The sequence below is a fragment of the Filicampus tigris genome, chromosome 2 (assembly GCF_054856515.1).
Source record: "Filicampus tigris isolate MCC_2025a chromosome 2, RoL_Ftig_1.0, whole genome shotgun sequence".
Taxonomy (NCBI): Eukaryota; Metazoa; Chordata; class Actinopteri; order Syngnathiformes; family Syngnathidae; genus Filicampus; species Filicampus tigris.
This window is the reverse complement of record NC_141218.1, coordinates 25,343,906-25,366,492: the sequence shown is the minus strand read 5'-3', so window position 1 is coordinate 25,366,492 and position 22,587 is coordinate 25,343,906. Positions and strand designations below refer to the sequence as shown.

At 41.0% G+C, this 22,587-nt stretch overlaps 1 protein-coding gene across 1 annotated transcript; it reads right to left on the bottom strand.

The window, feature by feature from the left end:
• Positions 1-7,380: 7,380 nt before the first annotated feature.
• Positions 7,381-21,517, bottom strand: eef1g (eukaryotic translation elongation factor 1 gamma). Its single transcript, XM_086020641.1, has 10 exons — positions 21,406-21,517; positions 20,479-20,637; positions 20,274-20,337; positions 12,828-12,970; positions 12,158-12,301; positions 11,904-12,033; positions 10,815-11,016; positions 10,294-10,466; positions 8,622-8,746; positions 7,381-7,718 (listed from the first exon to the last, which is right to left on the bottom strand). Exons 1-10 carry the CDS (start codon positions 21,415-21,417, stop codon positions 7,560-7,562), a joined length of 1,311 nt encoding a protein of 436 aa, XP_085876767.1. The 5' UTR covers positions 21,418-21,517; the 3' UTR covers positions 7,381-7,559.
• Between the last annotated feature and the right edge of the window lie 1,070 nt (positions 21,518-22,587).

Here is a 22,587-nt window from a genome sequence, read left to right as displayed (position 1 = left end):
TTTGAAATAAAATTATTTATTGCAAAATAAGGCAATGTTATTTTAGAGGAGAACGAACGTCTTCCACTTCCAGGTCATAGCTTTCAATGTTTTTTCCCTTGTCAGCAAAATGGGTGTCCACTAGAGGGTAGACTGTGCCTGTGAGAACAATACTGCAGGGAGAGAACACACGTGGAAAAGAGCACTCCAGTGTTGTGCAGGCTTAGCAGTGCAGTCTTTCTTTTTAAACGAACCCAACACAACACGTCAGCCGGGACTTGATACGGTTAGAGACGATTAGCGGGACGGACAAAAACCTACCTGTGTCCTTGCTCAGTACGTCCTTTTTAAAAGATTACTCATTCTCCGTCCGACCGTCCACAAAATGGGCATCCGTCCGGGACGGACAGGCAGACCTTTAAGTGCCTGGGATGGAATGCCCAGCTCTGAAGATAATCAATGCATGTGATTCACAAATGTACTTATTTGTAGGCCTACCCATAAAAATGAGTAAAACGGAACGGTTATTTAAAGTAAGTATTAGGCCACCAATATACTGGTCCTGTCGGGTCAACTTGAGATTCAATTTGGGTGAATGTGGCCCTTGAAATGAAATGAGTTTGATGCCCTCTTTAAAAGCATGAAATGAAACTGTTACTGTTACACTTGTTTGCATCCTTCTTTTCCGATAAACTATTGATGTTGCACTTTCTTAAAAATGAAAGGTTCAAGCTGTTAATTTTTCATTTTAAAAGTCAATAAATCTGTTCCTATTTGCACTAAAGATAAGCAGTTTGTTTTGTTCTTTGCTCCCATACTGTACTGAATGTGAATCAAACCATGACTTTACAAACAAGGTACGTACCAAAAAGAACTTTTTGGAGTACTGTTACACCCCTAGGAAATGTACATTTGTGGTTTCACCGATTTAACTGGCCCCCTAAGGGCAACCACACTGTAATTACTGTATGATGTGTGGCGCGTGAAAACAAGTTTGACATCCCTGATAGAGGGCGAGGACACAATCGATTCAACTGCTTATGATAGTTTGCTAGTGTTGCTAGCTGCTATGCACGTTGTACATTCTTTTCCAAAAAACAATGTCTTACCATTTTACATGACAAGGGGCTTCAGAGTTCTGCTGCAACAGAGGCGATGTGACCTTATACAAAATCAGAACAGGCCATAGTTTACAGTACTACTAACCTATGCCAACACAGCAGTCAAATCAGAATTACAGTAAAAATATGCATTATAGGGGAAGTCAACCCCAAAATGTTCTTACAAGATGATGTTCTATGCAGGCCCACTAGTCTAAAAACGGCATTCTGATTAATATTGCATTTGCGGAATTAAGCAGTTGACTTAAGCAGTAACTCAGGGGGCGGCCATTTTGCCACTCTCTGTTAACTGAAAATGACATCACAGTTGTCATGGCTCAGCTTCAGAAAACAGGTGAGCCGTGATTGGTCGTTACATGAGACATGAGCAACTGTGATGTAATTTTCAGTCGACAGAAGTGACAAAACGGCCGTTCCCTGAGATGGCTAAAAACGGGTGGATTTTGCTGTTTATTTCATATTCCACAAACACAATATTAATCAAAATGCCATGTTTAGATTAATGAAAGCTGATAGAACATATTGTAGCACCACCAGGGTCTGTTCAAAGAGGCGCTCCGCGGGCCGGGCATCACCGCCCATCCGACCTCTTTCATCTGACCTCTTTCACCTCTTTCACGTCCGCCACATGGACGTAAAAACAGTAGCCGCTGTTGAATAAAGTAGTTCACATTCCAACTCTCATCTTGCTCACTTTGTCGATCGTTACAACTGGTGACACCCATCGCCTTATGACACGCTACAATGTCCGAGGTGGCACGGACCTCTGGCGGCGACGATTCATGCCATCGCGGTGAAGCTTTCTCTGCACAGGAACCAATTTCCTGGTCCCGCTGCGCTCAAGTACAGTTTTGTCTGCGCAAAGTAACTGACGAACGCACAAAAGCTAATTACGTGCTGGAATCCATTCCTGAGTCAATATTCCCTCAGGTTTCGGCATGGTTTGACGACCAGCCAGACGAGATAAAATTTAATGACTTGAAATCATATTTGCTCACGGAATTCACCCTTACGCAGAGTGCTTGGGCCCAGCGCCTACTGCGTTTCTCGCTTTAGCCGCTTGGTGACAGGATTGCCCACCACATATGGAATGAAATGCAAGCACTTGTTTGCCTTCCCGATACTGACCGATCAACTAAGAAGTCGTCCTGATGCGAGAGCTCTGGCTTCAAACTTCCTCCGTGAGGGCCGCCCTTCCCAATGCGGACACTCTTGAGATGACCGAACTTGTCAAGCGAGCCAATGACCTGATTAATACCACACGGCGACCAGGCCCGGTCTGCGTTGTCACTGATTGAGCTGGCGCGGACGTCTGCGCCGTCCAAGGACCTCCAGCACAAGTCGAACAGGCCTCGGACTGTGCGCCATGGACAGCGGCTGCCATGTAGTACGTGCTTCAATCATGACATATTTGGCGCATCCGCTTGCAACTGTGTGCCCGGCTGCAATTGGTAAAAAAACTAGTGGGTTGGCCGCCGACGGGCACACCAGGAGCCGACACCAGGACGATGCTAGTGCATACTATTACTGGACACGGCGGGCTTTTTCTGTCTTACGGACACCCTATCCCGACGCAAGTTTCTGGTCGACACAGGCGCGATGCAATTGATCAATCCCGCTGGACCGGATGACCAACACATGCCCAATATCGAAGATAGAGGTAGATTGACAGTGGTTGCCGCTAACGGAACCGACATCGCCACGTACGGTTCTCGCAAGTTCCCACTCAGGCTGGCTGGACGCCACCTGGCATTTCACCATCACCGGGTGCAGACCCCACACCTGGGTTCGGATTTCCTATCTACTATCGCCTACTATTCGATGCCGTCAACCGCCAACTGATTAATGTCGACACATACCAAACCACACCACTCAAGCCCTGTCACGGCAGTATGGGCTTGGTCAGCAGCTGCATCACCACGACGAGCGGCTGCTACGACCATGTTTACAAGGACTTTCCGACCGTGTTCAAGCCGGAACCCCGTCAAATTCCCAGCCTGGCATCTACCACCATATCCAGACTTCCAGAGCACTGGTTCACTCCAAGTTCCGATGCTTGTCTGCCGAAAAGCTGCAAGCCGCTAAACAGGCCTTCTCAGAGATGGAGCACATGGGCCGGTGCCAGAAGGCGTCCAGTCCATGGGCGTCCCTGTGGTAAAGTAGCCTCCTGGGTCCTGGAGGCCTGTGGGGATTATTGCCGTCTAAATCTCCAGATTGTGCCCGACCACTAACGACTACCCAACATGGTCGACCTCACGTCTCAGTTGGATGGCGCCAGAGTGTTCTCTAAGGTGGATTTGCTGAAGGGGTACTTCTAGGTAACCGTGTATCCAGATGACATCGCCAAGACCACTATCATCACCCCATTCGGCAGCTTTGTGTTCAACTCCTCCATCTTTGGCTTGAGGAACAATGGCGGCAACTTCCAACGGATGATGGACCAAATTTTTGGCAACCTTTCCATCTGTGCCGTCTACGATGATGACATCTTTATCTACTCCAAAAGGGAAGAGGAACAGTAAAGCCACGTCCGCACCTTCCTGCAGCTTCTGAGGGACAACGGCCTGGTCGTGCGCCCAAACAAGTGCACCTTTGGCATGCCTAGGGTGGAGTTCCTGGGCCATGACATCTCGGCGTCCGGCGTGCGCCCTCTTCCTTGCAAAGTCGCCACTGTCGTTGAGTTCCCGACACCAACCACCGTCAAGGGCTTACAGGAATTTATCGGCATGGTGAACTACTACCACAGCTTCCTGCCCCGCATTGCAACTGTAATGGCGCCACTATACGAGGTCCGTACTGGCAAGCCAAAGACACCGGTGTGGGGCGGTGCTTAGCAACATGCTTTGGACGCCTCCAAACTGGCATTGGCTAACGCCACCACATTGTCGTTTCCGCAACCCGACACCCTTCTCACGCTTTTGACAGACGCCAGCAACGACGCTGTAATTTTCAGTCAACAGCATGTAGCAAAATGGTAGCCCCGCAAGATGGATTAAAAAATGGGCGGATTTGGCTCCTTAATTCATATTCCACAAATGCAATATCAATCATAATGCAGTCCTGCACCTGACCTTATATTGTGCAATACTCAATGTTTCCCATTTTTTTCCTATTTTTATTTTTATCCAATGCTGTTCCTTATATTTCACTGCAGCACTGCAGCACTGTCACTTACAGTATTTTTTCCTCTGTACTATGTACAGGCTAAAATGAGTGTTTCTTCTTACTTAATATGTAGATGTATGTTGGTGTGTACATGTGTATATTCACATGGTTACTGCGTATATTTAGATAGGTTTGATTCTGAATGTTTGATGTTAATGTTATACATTAATGGCTACATTATGCCGGCGTCTCTGTGTGACCTATATCTTTGCATCTGTAACGCTGAAAATTTCCCCACTGTGGGATCAATAAAGATCTTCTTATCTTATCTTATTGTATCTTATCTTATAATCAGATTGCTGTGTTTAGACTAGTGGGGGTGCATAGAGCATATTATTGTTGTATAAATGTTTTTTTTATTTAAATGTTGACTCGACTTACCCTATGAGTGCTTTTTTTCAATACTTCTTTTTTTTTTTTACAGTATATAACAGCAAAGAAATTCACATATTATATCAAAATTGCATGCCTATGCAGTTAGAGTGCATTTGGAAAGTATTCAGTGCTTTTGTTCCATTATAACAGGGGACACGTATCCATGCTGCCTATGGGACTTTTCTTAAAACAGCTCTCTAGTGATGGGTCCTCGTGATTTAATTTCTAGCAATGATGCAGAAGTCAAGATTGAAAAGAGATTTATAGAAAAACATTGTTGAATATTGATATTCATGTGTTCCCTACCTTGTTAAATCATAGATGATTATTGAGAGAAAACATTAAAGTGATAAGCGCATTTAACTCTTTGTATAGGTGGACATCATTATTAATAATGAATAAAGGTACTTTCAGAAAATGTGTTTGTCAGTGTCTCAAATTAGTAGTCTTTCACTTAAATTTGTATTTAATAGGTAGATCTCACTTCGTGCCTTATTCCAAAATTGAATCTTTTTTTTCTGTCAAAATCTCTCAATTTTGAGAGTTAATGAATTTGGAAAGATTTTTCAAAAATGTCATTAAAGGGTGTTGTGTTGAATAAATGTATTCCATTTTGGAATAAAGTACTAACTGTGACAAAAAAAAACAACAACAACAAAAACGCTGTGAATAATTTCCGGATGCACTGTAATGCGTGTTTTATAGGGTGGTGATTATTTAAACCTTGTAGGTCTACGGATTATTTCTGCTCTCATTAGGTGCTATGGGTACAATCTTAAAATTAGAGGCTAACCAGTGTCCCAGATTGGAGTGTGTTCGACCTGGGAGGTTTCACCGTATATCCTGTAAAAGCAGATGCTCGGCACATGACCATGGCCATTTCTGAAGTTCCCACGGGACAGGTGGCGAAAAGCCTTGTAAGGACCTGAAGTTGAGAGAAAACCGATGCAGCGTCTGTGCGCCTCCTACCTCAGGAGCTCCACACTGCAACTGATTTTAGGAAGAACACACCCGCGCCGTTTGTGCGGACAAAATGTGCAGAGAGGAAGGAGGGGAAAAACTGTGGTTATAAAGAGTTAGGGGAAAGGCTGGCAAGGGTGGAAGGGAAAATGTTGCAATTGGCCCAAGACAACAGTTTGTTCATGGCTAACTTTAATAAAGTCTGAAGTGACTAAACATGGGAACCAGGATATTGTGTAGTTTTTTTCCCCCGTTACTATGTAGGAAATCTGCCAAAAAACATAAAAACTGCATGCTTGTGTTGATTTCACGTTTCCTTGCACGATGGGAAGCGCTTTAACAACACCCACTTGTCACCAGTATTGTTGTAGCCACTACAATGCTATGGGCGATGTTATTTGCTCAAGTTACAGTGGCCCTCTTCTCTTGTCCACTGTGATCCACAGGATGGGTGAGTCATGTGTTCACTGCTGTGGGAACATTTCCATGAGCGCGGTGAGCAAACTAAAATGGCCTCCCTGGTTCAACACCGGAGTGGGTTTGCTCTGCGCTGGTTGGAAAAAATGACACATCTGAGTCATTGTGGGATGCTTTTTCATACATCTGTCATTTGGGTTGTGTGAGATGGAGTGTGTGTATTTCTATGTGCGTCTCTGTGAGAAGTGTGTGTGTGGAGGGTGGGGACTCAATCGGACGGATTTCATTGGTTAAATCCAAATTTCTGAAGTTTGCTTTAATCACGAGTTAGTCATTTGTATAGGCAAAGTATTTCCGTATTCTCTCTGAAGTTGTACCCAGTCTCACAATAATTGGGTGTGGTTCAAATATGAGCTACGGTTTGTTCCTGTCAATAGATCAAGTTACTGTCTGACCATAGGTTTTACTACTAATTATAAGAATTTATGATTGAGAGACTTTGCTCTTTTAATTTACTGAATTTTTTAATCCCTTATCCTGTTCAAGGTTGCAGGGAGCTGTGGCTCAAACCAACTCAGTAGCTCACTATGAACAAAAGGCAGCAAAACATTCGTTGGGACAGCCTGCAGTTTTTATATTGTTCAAGTGTTCATGCAACACCAAAGCAAACAACTGTAAGTACAACCACTTCCCTATAGTCTTATGCAAATTACAAAACTTGTTTTGTCTGATCACTACCATCCAGCTTTTTAAAAGTATTAGTTGCCCCCTGCAGGAAGTAGCGAGAGGTGCAGTAGACGTCGAACTCATACCAGGTCTCCAGAATTAGACCACCTAACGGTTTTAGTACTTGGAGCAGAATGGCCCCTAACCTGAAATGTTTGGGGCACAAGCACAGGATTTTGGGACACACTGACTTGCAAAATAAATATTCATCCCACTCATTTGTACTGTATTACTGATAAGTGGGCTGAAGTGTGGAGCAGTAGTGCGATTGTCTTTTTTTTGCATTGGCACAAGTAGATGAAAATTGTGGTTGGACTGTCTCAACCATTTAGGGTCTGCCTGGAGCCCTGCATAAGTATGGTAGAACACTTTTTGGATGTAAATTAGTGGAGAACTTGAAAACACTTAATTGACATTTAAATCTCAGCAAACTACGGCAATTGAAAAGATTTAATATGGCTTTAACTCTCAGGACTTCAGCATCAATTTCACCTGACTGTTGTGGACTTGGGAGATGTTTCACCTCTCATCAGCAGAGACTTTATAAGTTCAAACAAATGGCCAAGGTAGGACAGCACTAGCAAGGATGAAGCCAAAATGTTTGGTTTAAAGAGAGGGACCACAAATCAAACTCAGATAGCGTTGTGAAAAACACTTTATTTTGTAGGTGACAACAAAACAAGTTTGGGGCCACAGACAAATCCAAAACACCATCAGTCTCAGTTGTGTTAGAAACTGACAGCTCAAAGTCTGTAGGGTGGGAAGCGTCGCAAGCAGAAGCGCAAAGTGCTTTCTTTCAAACTGTAGCATGTCCACTCATTTAAAGATTTTGCCCTGGTTGACGGCTTTGCCCACATGCTTGAATTCTCCCTCCCATGAGAAGTATTCCTTCACCATGATCTTGCACTCCTCACTGTTTGGATCCAGCTTGCGCCAGTCATATGACTCGTAGTCGATTTGCCAGTCTGGAGAAAGCTGGGGAGTGGAAAGAAAACCAAAGCGACTTTTTGAATATCAGTGATTCAGCCTTGGGTTTCGCAAACCTTGTTTTGCACCACAGTGTCAGATGAGCTGGTTGGTCCAACAGCACAACTAGGCACTCTTTTTTTGTAGAGTTATATGTGATTTTTTTTTTTTTTTTTTTTAATGCAGAGGCCACTCCATGAAGTTTCTGAAAATGTTAACTTAGCTTCACGTTCTCTCAGGCCACTCTTTTGATAAGCATTGAAAACGTGTGCAGTGTTCTCACCCTCCACTTTCTGTTCCATTGTAATCTTTGTATTCAATTGTGACCACAGCATGAACCAGCCTTTTAAACTCACTGAATCAGAGATGACTGGGATGAATATGATCTCAGTTTGCTCTTCCCCTGTCAGATTAAGACAACATGCCATGGCTGGGCACTGCCTTGCCCAGTGACAGGGGATGACACTTGTAAAGGGCCAACCAAGCTCACGTACTAGGCTCACATACTGGGCCATGCTCTGAGTACATGAATGTGGCAATTTAATGTGATTGACAGAAATGTATTTATTGAAGGCCTTTTGATAGTTTTATTTCACTGAATTGCATTCATTTTTGAATGTTACCTCATTCACTGCCAGACATTTTCAGACCCTCATATCCCCTAACATTTGAAAGAATTTAAAAGAAAAAAAGCTAAAAATTCCTGGGATTGAATGGCTGCTACTGTGAAAAGACAAATGCGTCAATGGCAGTGAATGGGTAAAGGTGATTCGGTGGTTCTGCAGGTTTGATGACATTTTCAACACTCCCAGAAACTTCTGTACCGTTGAGTTGTAGCTGAAGCATTTTACAATAACAGAACATGACACTACAATGACAAGCCATACATTCTGCATTTCCAAGATTACTCACAGGGAAAGCCAGGTTTTGGCCTCTGAAGACCCAGATTCCAGAGATGGAGCTGTTCTTGCTGGTACCAAACAAGAGAACACTAGCAAAGGCATTCTTTCGGAGTTTGTCAAGGCGCTGGAACATCCCTGAGGGGGACAATGGGGATAGCATTATTTGGCCAAGTGGTAATAACATAAGAACAAAATCTCGTCACATTTAGTCATTCCTATTAGTGATAGTTTAAGTCTAGTTTTAGTCGACGAAAAATCAAAAAGGTTTTAGTCGACGGGAAACTCCCCGAAAAAGTTTTAATGTAGTTTTCGTAAATTTAGTCGATGAAAATTCAAAAAGGTTTTAGTTCGTTTTAGTTAAAAATAGGCATACGATATTTCATACATACATTCCGTACATAAAGGAAAACATTTAACTGATTTGTCAAAAAATGTAAGTACTTTGGCGGCTAACCGCATTGCTGAGGCTAAAAAGTCATTCAACAATGGTGAAATAAAAAAACCTGTGGATTTGCGTTTAGTATTGTACCCCCCCCCATAGACAGTTTTCCAGGAGCGACATTTTATCACGTAAGGGAAATTCTTGAAAAAATAACACCCGCAACAAAAACGGAAAAAGTATTCTTCTTATCACTTGGCCTCAATAACTGCACAGCCAAATTCAAATACCATATTAGTTGTACATCTTTGGTGTATCGTTCAACTGTTGTATTTTACAGGAAAAGAATCGTATTCATGGATCAAAGGACGCTAGTAGGGCTTTCTTTGAATCGAAACATACATGTATTTTTTTTCCCACATTAATTTCCAGATTATACTCAAGTAAACAACGGTTCAAAGCTTCGTAAAATATTGTAGTTGAAAAATATCATTATGGAAATATAAAAGTCTAAACACAGTATTTTGATTAATATTGGGCTTGTGGAATATGAATAAACAGCAAAATCCACCCGTTTTTAGCCAACTCAGGGGCGACCATTTTGTCACTTCTGTCGACTGAAAATGACATCACAACTGCTCAGGGATCAGGTAACGACCAATCACGGCTCAGCTTCAGAAAACCGTGAGCTGTGATTCGTCGTTACCTGAGCCCTGAGCAACTGTGATGCCATTTTCAGTGAACAGAAGTGATGAACAGAGATGGCTGAAAAAAAGGGGATTATCTCTTATTCCACAAACGTATTATTTATCAAAATGCCTTCTATCAACTAGTGGGCCTCATAAGAAACACTCTTGAAAAATGTTTGGGTTGACTTCCCCTTTAAACTCACTGAATCAGAGATGGTATGAACATTGAGAAAAATCTCTCTTCCCCTTTGAGATTAGGATTTTGTGCCATGTTAAGACAACCTTGCCAAATGTCTGTGGACAACTACAATGGGGAGACCCAATTTAGAAGAGATGTTTTTTTATTATAGATTTCAAGATTTTGATACTTTGGATTACAATAAAAGTACATTTTAAATTTATTGAGATCATGTCATTGTTTTAGCTAAAAAATGTCACTGATTGATGATCCGAACTAAATGTGTTTCAAAATTAAGAATTTGCTGATAGAAAAAAAAGCGCCACAAAGCCAAAACAAATTGCTCACGCACACGCATGAAAAAAATTCAACTGAGCTGTTCATCAAAAGAGAGCAGAAAAAGAATACCTCTAACATCGAGTTCATTTCAGCTCACCTGAGATAAGGTTGCAGCTTTTGAAGGCCTCTGCAAGCTCTTCTGGATATTTGTACTCTGCATACCAAATTGAGAACCCTTCTGGGTCAAAGTTTTCCCAGAAATGGGGAACGGCTACTGTTAAGGTGTCCTCGTTTGAGTACTTTCTCTTAAACTCATCCATGACAAATGTGCTGCAACAAACAAATGATAAATTAGTAATATTTAAATGCAGATTATTAAAAACGTCTTCTTTCAATGACAAGTGTTGCACATATCTTGTGTGCGTCTTGCAGTTGTCATTTCAAATGTGACCACAGAATGAACCAGCCTTTAACTCACTGAACCAGAGGCGACCGGGATGAACTGTTATGGACTTAATGTTTTCTCTTCCCCCATAAGATTAAGATTTCATGTCACAAACAGACACCACCTTGCCCAATGACGGGGGACAAGCACATTTCCAACTATCAACACAATATAGGACAATTTCAAAACTTATGTTTGACCTTAGTAAAGATCCAAGTTGTACTTCTCTCTACCTCTTGGGTAGCTCTGCAAAGGGGTCCTTGGTTTTGGGCTCTGCAGCCAAAGCAGCATCACAGTCATCCATCTCTTCTGGTTCAGGCTTCTTCTCCTCCTTTTTCTTCTCTTTCTTCTCCTGAGGCTTGGTTACCTCTTTTGCAGCCTTCTCTTTCTTCGGTGGTGCATCTTTCTTGGGCTGCATCTCAGCAAACTTCTTAGCTACAGCCAAAAAACAAAAAAGGTAACACTGTTTCTAAGACACCATCATAACACTTGTCTCACGCAACTCCTTGGCTTGATTGGCAAGCATGATGAAATTAATTTAGAACATGGGTCTCCAATCCTGTTCCTCGAGGGCCGGTGTCCTGCCTGTTTTCCATCTCTCCCTGCTGCAGTCCACACCTGATTCAAAGGAGCAGGGTCATAATCCAGCTTCTGCAGACCTTGCTGATTATATGGTCATTTGATTAAGGTGTGCGGCAGCAGGGAGAAATGGAAAACAGGTAGTACACCGGCCCTCGAGGAACAGGACTGAAGACCCATGATTTAGAACATTACAAGTCAAGCCAACTTTATTGGCTAAAACGTAAACCCCAAAATTTTCTTTACAATATGTTCTGTCAGAGTTGACGTAGCACACAGAGGCCATTTATTTGGCCATGTTAAGTGTTATCTGACCTTCCTGTGTGAGTCAATATCAATCATACTCAAGTTTAACAAATGGCATAATTGTAACTTTACACTTTCGTGTTGCAGCCATCTTGGATCAGGAAGACATAAAAACTCATAGCATACGTCCTTGGTCGCATGCAATTAACGGCAAGAGAATTCTAAGCGTAGTAAATTAGAATGATTCCTGACAGCCGTCAACCAATCAGCACAATTGTATGCCAAAATATATGTCTTAAAACGTCACATCTGTTCTGAGCACCGTTGTAGTCCATAAAGGACAACTAGCAATAAATTAACCTAAAGTAGCAAAAGCTCCCATTTCTTGACTAGTCTGATCTTATTCAAATAGTTGACTCATTTAATTTACTGAGCACTTTTCCATATTTCATCTGAAATTAACGTGTAGATGAGGTACCAGCGATGAAGTGACGCACCATCAAACTGAGCCATTTTTTCACACAGCTTGACCTCTCCGAGAACTGCCTTGAACTGGGGCTGGTTAACACACGTGACGAACCAACGGGTCACGTTGGGATAAGGCTGACGGAAAGATGGTTCAAGAACCTACACAGGGAGAAAGGGGGCTGTAAGATCCTGGGGAACATTGCATTGCATGTAGGCTTTTGTCATGCAAAATGTGCTTTGCAAGCTATTCAGGTATATTGTATCAATACTGTTGAGGGCTAACCTGCTTGTACAGCCACAGCATGGAGCAGGCCACAGTGATGTCCGCAAGGCTGACCCTCTCCCCAACCAGGTAGGTACGAGTATTCAGGTGTTGGTTGAGCACCCCGAGCACCTTCTTCACATCCTCCTTTGCCTGCTCTGTGGCCTGGGGACACCCAGACAGAAGAATTATGTAGGAGAATTACTGATAAAAAAACAAAACAAAAAAAACTGATAAATCCATTAAGATCATTGCGCAATCAGTGATGGAGGTTGATAAAGCGCCAACAAGTAGATTGTGACCACCGCATGAACCAGCCTTTAACTCACTGAATCAAGAGGTGACTGGGATGAATATGGACATAAAATTATCTTCCCCTATCAGATTAAGACTTTGTGCCATGGAAAGGACACAGCCGTGCCCAATGATAGGGGACTGCATAAATAGACAAGCCAGATCAGACCTAGATCTGAGTTCATAATTTAAATGCACCACCCACCATCAGGAATATACGCTGACAGTGCTTTCACTACGTCCTTATCAATTTTATGAAGTGATTAGATAAAATGAGCTATTTTGCTGATTGAGAAAAGTGCAGGAACATGACGCTAGCTTACACACAAAACATGTCAAGAGAATCTGAACCGGATGATGAAGACAGACTATTGTACTATTTGAACATGCTACGCACCTGCTTGTTGAACTGCATGATCCCCAGAGTGGGGAACACCCATGTGCTGGCTGGAGGGACAATCTCAGAGTCAGCAAAGCTCACCCACTGGAGGACCTGAGCTGAAGCTTGGGGTGTGGCACCACGAAGGACATCATTGCCCACTGTATTTGAAGGGGCAAAGTAATCATGAGATGTTGAACAACCAGTTTAAAGTGCATCAATGTTGCCTCTACCACCACTTATTTTTCTATTCTTCATCCAATCTTTGTGTTAAATTGTAACCACAGCATGAACCAGCCTTTTTAACTCACTGAACCAGAGATGACTGGGATGAATATGATCATTTTGCTCTTCCCCTGTCAGATAAAGACAACATGCCATGGCTGGGCACTGCCTTGCCCAAAGACAGGGGACGATACTTGAAGAGTCAACAAGACATTGAAGGTAGAGATCAAATTAATTAAATGCCATGATATATTTTTTTTCTTTGAAATGCTAGTGCTTTTAACTTGGGTGAACTTGATTCTGTATAGTTCTGCAAATTTGATTAAATCCGACAAACTGGGAGAAAACACTTGTGGAGTGCCAATAAAGTGCACACACCAAGTTGCGCTAGAGGTGGGCGATTTATATCGTTATCGATATCATCGTCAATCTTGCTTTCACGATGTATAATTTTACATTATCGAGTATTAATACTGCCTCTAAAAGCGTAATGACTGGAGTCATTCGCCGAATCAGCGGGCAAGACCTGGTCACGTGACTCTGTCCGCACTGCAGCGGAGCCGTTTCAAATAGAGTGTCGAGCCTCGAGCGGGGATTCATACTAGCGAGGTGCGAGTCCACGTCGTCCGTATTAAATGGTTTGGGGTTAACAAGACTGACGTCGGTGGGAATAACGTTGTTAGATGTGCCAAAACCGTCAGCGTGAAGAGCAATTTTGTTCCACCACGAGCCTTATGGATTTCGAGGAAAACAAAAGCTTATAAACACACACGCAGAAAAAAGTCGCCGAATTGAACCAAAAAACAAACGCACGCACTCACACACTCAGTACTTTAGCGAGCAAAACAAACGTGACATCCTGGATGATCGGTTAACATTCAGTTTATACGCTTGTAGTCCACATTATTCATAACTAGCCTGTATTCCCGAGGCATGTTGTTGCACAAACTACGACGGGTTATTAGTGTGATACCAGCATACACCCACACAAGAATAAAGTCACAAGTCTATATATCACAGCGATGAGTGAGTGGGAAAATGCACTTTTCGGGTGTTGTAATGACGTCTTTTTTTTTTTAACTAGCTCGGTGACACTTCGTCACACGTCACATATCAAATACATTTTTTCTCATTCTGATTGCTGTAGTTACCACCTTTTTCTCATTCTGATTGCTCTCGTAGTTGGCAGTGGTACACCAGTACTTACTGCAGCTCAAAATGTCACATCATTATGGAATAACAGCAGAGACATTTAAATGACATAAATATTCCCAAAAATCAATGTAAGTCTATATATTATTTTTTGTTCTATATTGTTAAATATGGTCGTCGAATATCATTATGTTTAGCAGAAGCTGTATTTAGCGATTTAAAAAGAGATGTTCACAAAAGCTGTCCATCCACAATCGGTCTGTGAAGCAAGTGCAGATTTAAAATATTTTTTGTAGAATATCGTCAAATTATCGTTATCGTGTTTTTTGAAAAAATAGATTTTTTTTTGCCCATATCGCCCACCCCTAAGTTGCGCTAATGACTCTATGAATGCAGCAATTTAAATATGCATGTGGACAGTATGGCATTTGTTGAAGGACTTTTGATAGCTTTACTTTATTAATTGTATGTACATATAAGTGTGAGTCTGTACTTATTAGGGCTGCCAGAAACTATTATTAGGCTAGTCGACAAATCACCAACAGTAGTCGCGATTAGTCGAATGTAATGTACATTTCAGCATCTCGCACAAGCAAGCAGGTGCACTTCTAACCATCAATAGCTTGCATCTTAAATTCATTAAGGTATGTACAAATTAGCCCATTAAGACCAACATCTCGCCAAAACCTACAGGCGACTACAGAATCACCCTCTAAAACCTGAAGTTTTCCCAGAAATTCAGCACCTACAAAAGAACTTCTCTCTCAGCCCCTGTTGCAGATAGAAACATAATTGCAGAGGAATTTGACAGCTTAAACATGTGCCTTTCACACTGGCCTGAGTTTATTATTTACGGTTTAATCAAAAATATAACAAAGCGTCAGTGCAAGAGAAGCACTATATTTAATAAAAAAATTGTGGTAATTACCATCCTCTATTGTGTTACAAAGCTGTCTACAAATCACGCTCGACTAGTTCCACCGGTTCAAAGTCCACAAATGCGTTGTCTGTCTCATTTCAGAGCGCTTGCGATCGTCTGCGTTCGCCTTTACTGTTCGAAAAAACTCTGGGACATCCTGAGGGTTGTGACACCGTCACGAGTATATTCAGATGCATTTCATTGGCTATGGGACAGAGAATTGGAAAAATAAATAAATAAATAAAAAAAAAAATAAGGAAAACGACGTACACACTTTCCCATCTCTCAAGGTAGAAAGACAATAGCGCTCCCGGCTCTAGTGGCAGAAATGCGGTTATGCGCTAATGGGTTAACAAAGACAAATAATATGATTACATTCAGATTTGATAATACTTTGCAGCTTGTATCAGCATTCCTGACATGTTTATAAATTGTGGTGCAACTTCAATTGAAGGCAATAAATACAAAAAGAAATACTTGTAAATGGGTGGTTCTCAGAAAGTGTGGTCCAATTGGATGGTCAAACACTTAAGGTCTTAGAACAGTGTTTTTCAAACTGTGTACCAGTGTGCCGCGAGATATTGTCGGGTGTGCCGTGGGAAATCATCTCATTTGTGTGCCTGTGCGGTCTAGCGCCTGGCAGCGTAATCATGTCTTTACTACATTGTATTACTCTTCCATACCAACAGGTAGCAGCAGCAGGTAGCTAATTGTCTTTGTTTAGAGACAAGCGAATTAGTGACGCATGTGTATCCAAACAGGCCCATGTTTCACACTGAGTAACAATATGAAACATTATAAAATACTTTTCTCTTTGTTTATTTAATACCTATTCAAGACCTTATAACGTCACTCTTCGGTGTAAAAAAATGCTTATACAAACAATATAACACATATTGTTAAAATAAGATTTTTTTTCACTATTTCAGCTGGTGGTGTGCCGCAGTATTTTTTTCAATGAAATAAATGTGCCTTGACTCCAAAAAGTTTGAAAAACAAGGGCCTAGATAGACTAAACCGACGTCGGAGGTCCTGAAGCGTCGTGGCGTCTGAATGCGGCGTCTGAAGTAGTAGATCTAGTGTAGTGACCACAATCATAGTGTCGTAACCCGTCAGGAAGTGTCTGCTGGGCGTTTACGCATGTTGAATCGGCGTCGCAAGTCGTGACTTGGTCACTCTGATTGGCTGTTAGCTAGCAAATGAGCGCTCGGAGGACCAGCGAGAAGTGACAAATGCGGATAAACGGTGAGCACGCCTTCGCTGCCTTAATCTTACAAGTACAAGAGTGAGGGTTGACAATTCAAGCATTGAAAGAACGTGAGGGTTTACTTCGCATGGGAGTTCATCGTGAGCCAAGAATTTAGCTGAATGCATTGTTTACGTTTTATAATCCGCCACTGGCCAATCGCTTTCTGGTTGGATTTTTCTAATCACGAGGAAAAGTGACTACCGCCGATGGTATGAAATAACATCTCACGCATGTGCAGAGGATACTTCAATGGTCAGCGTCGCTGTTTGTCGTTGCGGTGTATTTTTCCAGCATGACGTGCCGACAGCAGGCCCGACGCCACAGGCGGTAAGCGTTTGTCACTGTTGGCCAACGTTGGAATGGTCTATCTAAGGCCTTCACCCACTTAGAGAATCATTATTTTCTACCCTTTACACAAAATCACATTTCACTGCTTACAATATTGCAGACATACTTGCAGAGATAAAATAACTTGACTGCGATTTGTGCTACTGCTCTATGTGTGTGAATGTATTTTGAGTGGTGAAAAATAGCCATCGTGGCCACTTCCTCGTCGTGACATGACAACACACCCATGTAATTATGAGCCTTTTATACCCTTGAAACGCATCGGCTTCAAAAACAATTACCAATAAACTTGTGGAAAGTCGAGGCAACACAATACCATTTGAGTCCCACGCTGAGCATAATATAATAAGTCGCCAGAAAAATTTGGTTTATTAACTCGTTTCCACACTACAGTAATTTACTGTATATTTCTACCAGAACGACTTTAGTAAGTTGAACTGGAAGTTCAATGGCTTCGCTGCAAAATACAATGTTAACATTTTTTTAAAAAACTTTTTTTTAAATTCTATGACAACCAAGTACGGTGCGCGTTAAGCATGGGTTTATTTGGGCCACTTTGACGACGCATGTGTTCATACAGCAGACAAGACAGAGGTCGCATTTTTAATGTAATATGAACGCTTACACAAAAAAAAAAAAAAAGGATTTTTTAGGGGGGGAGGGAGCAATTCTCTCTCTTGGTGCTCGGCATGTTTACAGAGGCCGAGGCAGAGGCGTGTGGTACAAGACGCGTGATACTTAATGCCGCGTTTATCCGACTAGTAAAATACAAAACGTTTAATAAATCGTAGACTGTTAAACGACTAGTCGCGCACATCCCTAGTAGTGACCACCGTCGTAGTGTCGTAACTCGTCAGAAAGCATCTTGCGGGCGTTTACACCTGGTTGAATCGGCGTCGCCAGTCGTGACATTTGGTCACTCTGATTGGCTGTTAGCTAGCAAATCAGCGCTCAGAGCAAGTACAAGAACGAGGGTTGACAATTTACGTATTTCACAATACCTTGTCAAGAACGTGATGGTTTACTTCGTGTGGGAGTTCATCATGAGCGATGAATATAGCTGAATGCATTGTTTACGTTTTTATAATCCGTGACTGGACAACAGCTTTCCGGTTGGATTTTTCTAACAATGAGAAATAGTGAATACCGCCGCCGATGGTATGGAAGGCTATTTCATCTTATGCATGCGCAGAATGTACTTTAATGGTCAGCGTCGCTGTCTGTCGTTGCGTTGTGTTTTTCCAGCGTGACGTGCCGACAGCCGGCCGGATGCCACAGGGGGTAAGCGCCTATCACTGTTTGCCAACGTCGTTTTGGTCTATCTAAGGCCTTAAAAACCTGCAGTAAATAAGTATATATGTACATACATGGATATGTATACATTAGGCTTATATAAACTTTATATTAAGGCAATTAAGGCATTGATGTCATTCTTTCAAAAAAATGTTCTTAAAAATCAAAATTGGCTAATTCTGTGTTCAAAAAGCATAGAGGCTATATCTGGCCATGAAAACGATCATAACACCGGCTTAATACTGCATTACAGTAGATGTCACAATAATGGCTCCGTAAACCTCTGTGCACATTTTCTACTAGTGACATTTAAATAAATAAATGGGAACTAGTTTTCTTAAACTTTAATTTACATTTATAATCAAGTATAGAAATAAACGAATTTACTGTATCTTACTCTCCCTCATGTGTGCTAATTTTCATAAATGTTTAACAATGTTTAAAATGTTATTTTCTTATCAAGCATATCCTAATAGTTTTAATTAATAACATTTTGAAAAATTTTAAGCTGTTTTGTCAGTTATGATTTTGCGGCTTTTGCTGACTTTAGATTTTTGTCGAGGTGCCGTTTCGGTACCGAGATATTTTATGCAGGTATCGAAGTCAAATTTTGGTATCGTGACAAAACTATAAACGACGAATGAACTATTAAATTGTTGACAATTTCGATATTCGACATTTAGTCGACTAATCTTGGCAGCCCTAATAGTTATGCAGGTTTGACGATCTTAACCCTCCCAGAAAAAAAAATATATTCTGTTGAGATGTAGCGGAAACATTTTTTTAAAAAAGGTGGAAATGGTGACAAACCATATATTCTTTAGTTGTTAAGAGTGTGCAATAGAGAGTTAAGCAAGAGCACTGCGTTTCAAGACTCACGCACGCACCGTAAGAAGAGAAAATATTGCAAACGGTCCAGCGAGTGAAGGTAGGTTAAGGCTACAGACGTTGGCAAAATTGTAATACAGTAAATCTCTTCTACAACTCACAACTACTTGTAACATTACTATGAGTCCGTTAACGTTATATAAACACAAGTGAAGCAGCAGCTCTGCTCACTATCAGTCACTCTACCCATGACTTAAGTGTGAATCACTTGAATTTAGAGCAATTTTAATTCCGGGCAAAACACATCAAGTTACTTTGTGTATTAAATGTGCTATATAGATAAAGCTGCCTCCCCCCGCTAGTAGTTAGCTCGCAGGATAACTCCCAACTAGCCATTAATTTGCTGCGTCAACCCCATGGCTGTGGAGAAAGGCTGAGCCATTTGAAATAAGGTTGCTGATAAAATTGATAGGGAATAAGAAGTGAGCGAATGCATGTGAGTGTATGTGTTTGTGTTTGTAAGCCACATTAAAGCTGTAGAAATTCATAGTAAAGCACTGCGAGTTAAAGTCAGTGATGGCTGTGCTTGTGTCACGACTTTCTGCCACAGAAAGCGAGGATGACGAAGACGGCAGCTGCATTTGAGATACGCAAGAATAAAAAACATCCACAAAAAGAAACGGAGAGATGAAATGTTCATTTTGCCGCTGGCCAGTTGCTGCGTAGAGGATTTTTTGTTTTTTAACTTTAAAACAAAGATAATAAGTGATATATTAAAGATTAACATTTGTTTTACAGTATATTGAATTTGGGGGAAACTATTACTATGTAAACTTAAAGGAGATCCTGTATTTAATTGTATGTTTTCATTTAACTTTATAAGACATGCTGCTAAGGTTGGGAGCTCCCTGTACATTTTGTTAGAATTTTAAAACTAAGTTGTCCATTTTCTAAGATATAAAAAAACTAACATATTGCACATCGCAAAAGATGTTTAATAAACATGTGCTTAAAGTCATATAAACAGTGAAAAGATGGAGTTTTTTTAAATTCTAAAATTATATGCCAATTTTTTCCTTTTTTTATGCATATTAATATCGGCTTCAAATAACGGCCTCCTGGACTACTAATAATCGGTATCGGCCCTGGAAAACCCATATCGGTCTAGTGTGTAAGACACCTATATATTCCCATTCTACACCTTAAAAGAAAAATATTCAAGGTCCTGTTTAATATCAACTAAGAGACTACTTCATAAAGACATGGGGTTGTCAGACACCATTTCATGGTTTAGTACTTCAATTTTCTTTTCGTTAAAATTTAATATAAAACTTCAAGTATGTTTTAAGTTTTTCTTTTTTTAAAGAATTAGTTTATTGTTTTGCTTTTTATAGGAGCGTGTGCTATAACAGCTTCTTTATTTCAAAGAAAATAACATCATAATACTTACAGTAATGAGCAATGGCATTACTCTCAAACAGACAGAAACCATCATCTCCCTGGTAGGCAGGCACCTACAAACAATTGGTTAAAAGAACATTTTAAGAACACATTACCAATTTGGTTACACATAAATGGCCCAAGTCATTCGTCAAACCAGTTTTTGACCTGCACCACACCAATCTGATCAGAGGTTACCGAGGATCATAACCAACCTTGCCCTGGGGGAAGTTGTTGAGAAAGGCAGGGGTGCGGTTCGTCTGCCCGAAGGTAAAGGCAGGGGCGCTGCTAGCCACTTTGAGGGCAGCACCGCTGTACTGGGCAGCAATCTGAGCCTTGAAGGCCCTCCAGTTCTCTGGATATGTGTACAGAGTCTGGAGATGGGACATTAAAAGATAGGCATCATTTGACCCTTTGCATGTATTAAACAAAGCTTGAATATAACTCATTGTATTTTTTTTTAAGTTAACCGACCAGTGATGCTAACCAATGCCAACCACATTTATATTTTCCTGTATTCTGTCTGAATAAAGCATAGCAACGTTGTCAGGGAGCGTTCCCACCTCTATCCACGCACGACATCACTTACGCTATGCTATTTAACCGGCCATGTAGGGCGGGTAACCAATTCCTAAATATATCTGTAAATACCTAAGAAATCCAAGAAAAACGCTTAAATAGCGCTTGACATTCCCGTGTCTTCAAATGCGATCGGCCCTAGCTAACAACCACACACGAAAACGTATCACCAAAAAAACAACCCAATGCTCAAATATGGGTGAGCGTTGAAAATATGGATTTCATTTTAAACAAACAAGAGCGTTGAACGGAACAATTGGTACAACTTTATTTTCACGATATAAAAAAAGCTAACGTGGCACAAGCCTGGTCCGGGAGATGGGCGTCATTGGCTGACAGCAACGTCAGTGTAGCACAAAGCTAACATTCGTTACATTCGTACAGTGGTCCTGCAATTTATTTTACATGGCAAATACATTTCGGTATCATGACGTAAATAACAGAGAACGGAGCTGGTGTTCAATTGTGACGAGTAACAACAATGATTGCGAAGATTTAGGGCAGATTGTAAAGATGTAGTCAACGTGAACGAAAATTTCAGAGCCACTCTCCATTTTACTCACCCCTGCCGCCATCTTCAGGACGAGAGAAAGAAAGAACGACGGCGCAACTTGATGACGTATTTACGCCACTAGACGTGCGCGGAGACGAGACCTAATGAAGATTTCTTTCAAAAAAAAAAAGAAAAAGACGAGACGTTTCATTTTCGAGAGCTGTAACTTGTTTACGCTTTCAAAACAAAACCGTGTCTACTCCACGAGGAAAATTATTCTTTTACTGTTTTGAAATTCTTTGAAATTGATTATGGACAAAAAAATAGTCCTTCGACTATTTTCTTCATTGGAAATATTTTATTTGTTATAGAAAGTCCTCTTACAAGTACAATTTAAGTTTGATGTGTTTTATTTTGTTTGTTTCTTTTTATTTCTAATGTTTATTCATTATTACGGTACTTAAGATCACTCTATGTCAAGTAACTTATTTGTTGATACATGAGTGCCTTGTTTGTTTGTGCATAATTGTTCAATTTAAAAAAAGCAAACTACAATTAAATTAAAAATAATAAAGATTGGATTTGAAACACTTTTATGGATAAAAGAATTTTGGAGGATTAAGTTCTGGTTGTTATTTTCCTACATTCACATTTTATCTGATTATTTTAAGCATATTTTCCATGTTTACTAACATACCGAGAAATATTTTTCATTTTTCCATTTTGAATTATTAGGCTTAACAATTGACTTTTTCTTTTCCATATTGGTGTGCCACAGTCCCCAACACATGCTCCACAGATTGATTCTGAGATGTTTTGGGTGGGGAAACATGATTATGAGCCACCGGTCCATCATCCATTTCCTTTGGCCTCACTCTAACAAATGCTGCTCTGCATAAATAAACGGAACTTTTCAGACACTTTCAACGTCAGAAGTCGTTACAGCTAACGAAAAAAAAAAGGCCAACTCTATTTTCTTCCTTTTCCACTTCCTGGAGGTATGTTTGCCTATAGAAGCATATGCTGAAATAAGAAAAACATGAGATGTTTCAGAATAATATTTAATAACGTCTGCAATTGGGTGGCAACCAGTTGAAGGTGTACCCCGCCTAGTGCCTGAAGACAGCTGGGATAGTTCTATTCTCCAGCACACCCTCGTGAGGATAAGCTGTTTGGATGATGGATGGATGGATTTTATAACATGCAATAGTACCTCAGCAATGCCCAGTCAAACTCACCAGGTAACTATTAA